At 41.6% G+C, this 5000-nt stretch overlaps 1 protein-coding gene across 1 annotated transcript in view; it reads right to left on the reverse strand.

The window, feature by feature from the left end:
* vwf (von Willebrand factor) overlaps positions 1-5000 on the reverse strand; it is a 45750-nt gene that overhangs the window by 13078 nt on the left and 27672 nt on the right. Inside the window, 2 exon segments of the mRNA XM_042109261.1 lie at positions 237-305; positions 437-539. Of these exon segments, the coding sequence (XP_041965195.1) occupies positions 237-305; positions 437-539 (172 nt within the window).

The raw sequence follows: 5000 nt of genomic DNA on the forward strand, positions 1-5000 counted from the left end.
ACTCACACACAGATGCACGTAAACACACACACCCACGCATACGAAAGGGATAAATATGTACTTGTGTTATGAAACAAACACACACAATATCCCCGCCCCCTTCCACACACACACACACACACACACACACACACACACACGCACGCACGTGCGCACACACACACACACACACACACACACACACACACACACACACACACACACACACACACACACACACACACACACGCTCTTACCGCACTCATACTCTGGACAACAGCTTGATTTCTTCTCCCTGACAATCTCACAAGGGGCACACACAGGAGCTGAAACCACATCAGAGAACAGTTAGATGTGTGTGTGTGTGTGTGTGTGTGTGTGTGTGTGTGTGTGTGTGTGTGTGTGTGTGTGTGTGTGTGTGTGTGTGTGTGTGGTAAGATCGGCCTTTAGATTTCACCTTTAGAGTTTGTGCATGGGAGAACAGTGCAGTTGATTTGCTTCTGATCCAGACATACACACATCAGACAAGGGTTGTCATCGGGATACCAGCTTTGAAGATACTACACACACACACACACACACACACACACACACACACACACACACACACACACACACATTAGAACAGCCTTAAGACCTCTATAGGCCTCAACTGTCACGTCCAGCTGATTCTGGAAGTAAGAATACAACCTTGTTTCGAGAGAAAAAAGTTTTATTTGCGATTTAATGGAAAAGTACTGCACTACCCAAAATCCTAATGTGTAAAAGCCAGTAAAAGCAGAGCCTTTGAATGGTAGAGATAACCGTTGCCATGGAAATGTTTAGATAGATAGATAGATAGATACAGTAGATAGATAGATATACTTTAATTATCCCACAGAGAAATTCAGTTGTTTCAGCAGCCTTAAGAACATACAGCAAGCACACACACACACACACACACACATATAGTCCACATACATAAACAAGAAATTACTTTCACCCACAAGACATAGCATGTGGTAGCTGTCAAGGTACCACACACATCCAGTTACCTGCCTAATAAGACATAAGTCAAGACAACTGCCTCCATATTAGATATAAAAGATTAAAAGATAAGTTGTCTCTCTCTACTCAAAGGAGAGTCGTTGTAAAGTGCTATTGCTGTGGGTAAGAAGGTTTTCTTATATCTGTCCTTACTGCAACTGAGTTGGCAAAACCGCCAACTAAAAACACTTTGGGCTGTATTTTGGGCACCAGCGCATGGCGTAAAGCTCGTTATTCACCCGCGCAAAGCTTAATTCGGTATTTTGCACGTTTATTTTTTAAACATTGCGACCAGGGGTGTGGCAATTAACGACCTATAGGGAGGGGCCTGGCGCGTTGTCTAAAAATCGCTATCATACACCACCTAACCCTGGTCAGAAGTCAATGGCGAGTTGTTCATATGCTATTTTAAGAGCGCATGTCAACAGTCATATTGGCAGGTGCACGCACCATCCTTCTATCATTCATGAACGCACACCAGCGCACGTCCATGCAAAGCATTACAAATTGCACGATTACAATTTATTCACCATCATTTGCAAATTGGTAATGACGGTTAAAAGTGATTAGGGGAGAGGCGAGAGACACGTATGGAGCACAGCTGAAGACGCACTGTCACGAGATATAAGCAACTCCTCTGCAGGATAAATGTTGTTTTATTCAGTCATTTGAGCAATATTAGGGTAAGTGTTGCAGGGCCGGCCCGAGGCATAAGCGAACTAAGCGGCTGCTTGGGGCCCCCTGGCCACCAGGGGGCCCCCAATCGAGTTTCTTTCTCTTTTTTTTACATAATAAATAACATAAACAAGTGACATCAATGAATGAATAAATTAAACAATTAATAATTCAAAACAAGAAAATTCTGATTTCATGATCAATATGCCTGCCTACCTCTACTGTGTCTGCCAGCCTTTGAGTCACGCGCATAAACTAGACACCTCGGGTGCATAGACAATTCGTGCAGACACTGCATCAAGTTCAAAAATCGGAAGAGATGGTAATGTTAAGAAAAGTCACAAAAAAGGACGTATCCCTCTGGTGCCGAAAACAGAAAGAAGAAAATGACAGAAGAGAAAAACGAGCAAGATACTAGGTATGTTTGCATGATTATTTACAGTATTTTTTGTGCTTGAGGTAGCTAGCTAGCTGTCATGATCTAATATAAGCCATCACCAGAGCTAAATCCCTGCCATCAACAGAGAAATGTCTCCCATTACTATATATTTATCTAGGTGTATTTCAGATGTCAAGGATATTGGGATTGTTTTGGATGTTCAATCAAGCATGTACCCTAGCTCTAGGTGGGCTTATGTTGTAAATTAAAGTTAGCTAGCTGACTGAAGTGGACATTAGCACTACAGTAGCTACATGAAAACGGAGCTGAAGGCAAATTTACCAGAGGGATTGTTTCTGATTTGGCACCTGAAAGTGTTGATAGTTTATAACTGTTCTATAATATGTGACATAGTGGTAAGTCTGATAGCAACAGCAGGCTAAGCCCAGGCTCCCAGTCCCAACCCACTGACTAGCGCGACTCTGGGCATCGGTAACGTTCCAGCTTCATAGGCAAAGATGGAACAGTACGTGCGCTCTGCTCTAAGATCTTTGGAGAGAGATGGTAGTGTTTGAGAAAATATACCATGTTGGCTGGGGAGACTTCTGTGATGGAAATAAACTTACATTTGATTAAGATAGTGGCAAGTGATGTAGCGGTGCTACCCTAATATTTAGGCTGCAGTAGATCACCATGTTAAGCGTTACTTTTGATTATGCCTCATTTGCCAATAGAATATGAATTGTTACATGTAGAATTGCTTGTTGATGAGTGTAAGTAATGATAGCAAAATAAACTCATTCTGCTCGATCAAATATGCACTTATGCAATATATATATATTTTTTTCAGAGACACTGTTGAAGTACTTTGGAATAAGTGTTGACAATATACTTCAGCTAGCTAGCGACAACTAGTTACAACTAGTTAAATCAAGGAGATGGTTAACGTTATGTATATATTAGGGCTGTCAGCATAACGTGTTAGTGAGTAAGGACCAACCATACACGTTAATTTTTTTAATCACATTAATGTGTGCCGCCAAAGATTTTTAATTTTACACCGTCACTTGTTCTGTTATAAGCAATTCTCTTTGGTGCCAATATTTTGACCCTTTGATGCATCGTTTATTGTCCTCAAACTGACTAACTACTGTCTGCCTTCCTCCTGTAGGCCTAGTCATGAAGATAATAAACACTAACGCCTAACGCAGTTCTGAACTCCCGGTCGGCTGAATGGGCGTTATACTTTTAAAAAAAATGTAAAATCCCTTTCGGCTCAGTCGACATGAAATTAAAATATCATTGACACACCTCGAGTTTAAACTATAATCTACGACATGGGTCAGCAACAGGCGGCCAAAGCTGCCGCCACTGATATTGTTTGGCCCAGTCAAATTATTCTGGCAGTCCTATTTTTTAAAATCTTTTATTTTACGATATCGATTTACAAATAGCCTATTCACCAATCAGACTGTGAGTTGGTGCTTAAACAAATATGAGAAAGAACACCAGAATGCACTGGATCCTGCTAGACCTCGGCCAGCGCTTCAATATTGCGCCTTTGTGCTTGTTTGGAGCAAATAGCTGCGTTTTGTAGTGTGGTATAATATTATTTATTGTGACAGCGTTGTTTCATATCTGATACACAGGTTTTGCATTTGTGAAACCGGGTAAGATGAACGCAAAGTTTTCTTTCCATTCCTGTTTATAGGCCCAACTATTTTTCTCCCAGCTCCAACTCCTGTAGTTTGCTTCTCACTCTGCATGCTAATAATTCTTGTAAGCAAACAATAAACATTGTAACATTGTCAGGAGATGGGTCAACCAAGTAGCTTATTTAAGAATAAAAGATAGACTTTATCCAAAGAAGTTTTTCATGTTTGGAACATTTGGAATTAAAAAAAAGGTTTTATTTAATACATTTTCCGTTGGTATAAGGGCCCCCTTGAAATTTTTGCTTGGGGCCCCCACAGACTCTAGAATCGCCTCTGTGTCATTCTCATTGGTTTAAAATGATGTTACGCCCCAAACACACCCATATGACTGATTAAAAAACCTAGGAACACCTTGTTGCGCCATGCGCTCCACTTTTGATAACGAAACCCCTCCCAATGTGAACTGGACATCCTACTAAATTTGAATAGACTTTTGACGAGTGACGATGCACTTTAGAATGTCATGATAGGGCCCTTTGTTGTTTTGCCAGTGTACTGTGTAGGGGGTGTGATGCATTGCCCATGATGTGTAACAATTTCTGCAACATCCTCCTTTCCACCAGCAACTCTAGAGGCTCTAGAGTAGTCCCCAGCACAGAGCCTGCTTTCCTAATCAGCTTGTTCAGTCTGTTAGAGTCACTGGCCCTGATACTGCTACCCCAGCAGATGACAGAAAAGAAAATTGCACTTGCTACCACAGACTGATGCCCCTGTTCCCGCGACTGTCGGCTCATTACTCGCTGGAATCAAGACAGATACCGAGGCTGTCAGAACCGATGTGTGGCCGTCCAATAAAAAATGTTTTTCTCTTGAAAGTGGAATTTACTCAATGGAAACTGTAGGAAGTTAGTCATCTTCTTGTGTGAGATTAAAATAGAAGCATGTTAAACTATCGTTAGGCTGCAAATGTTTGAAATGTGTAAGTTAGAAAAGGCTCATGGGATAAGTAGTTCCTTCACTTGGAAATGAAAATATGTACACAGTCTTGTACCTTTGACTTTTTTTTAACAACAACAACACCACCTTACATTTATATAGCGCTTTTCTCGATACTCAAAGCGCGTCACATGGATGGGGGGACCTCACTAGTAACCACCACCAATGTGTAGCACCCACCTGGGTGATGCACGGCAGCCATTATGCGCCAGAACACTCACCACACACCAGCTTGAGGTGGAGAGTGAGGGAGTGAATGAGCCAATTACAGTGGAGGATGATTAGAGGGC

Source organism: Alosa sapidissima, chromosome 11 (genome assembly GCF_018492685.1).
Source record: "Alosa sapidissima isolate fAloSap1 chromosome 11, fAloSap1.pri, whole genome shotgun sequence".
NCBI lineage: Eukaryota > Metazoa > Chordata > Actinopteri > Clupeiformes > Clupeidae > Alosa > Alosa sapidissima.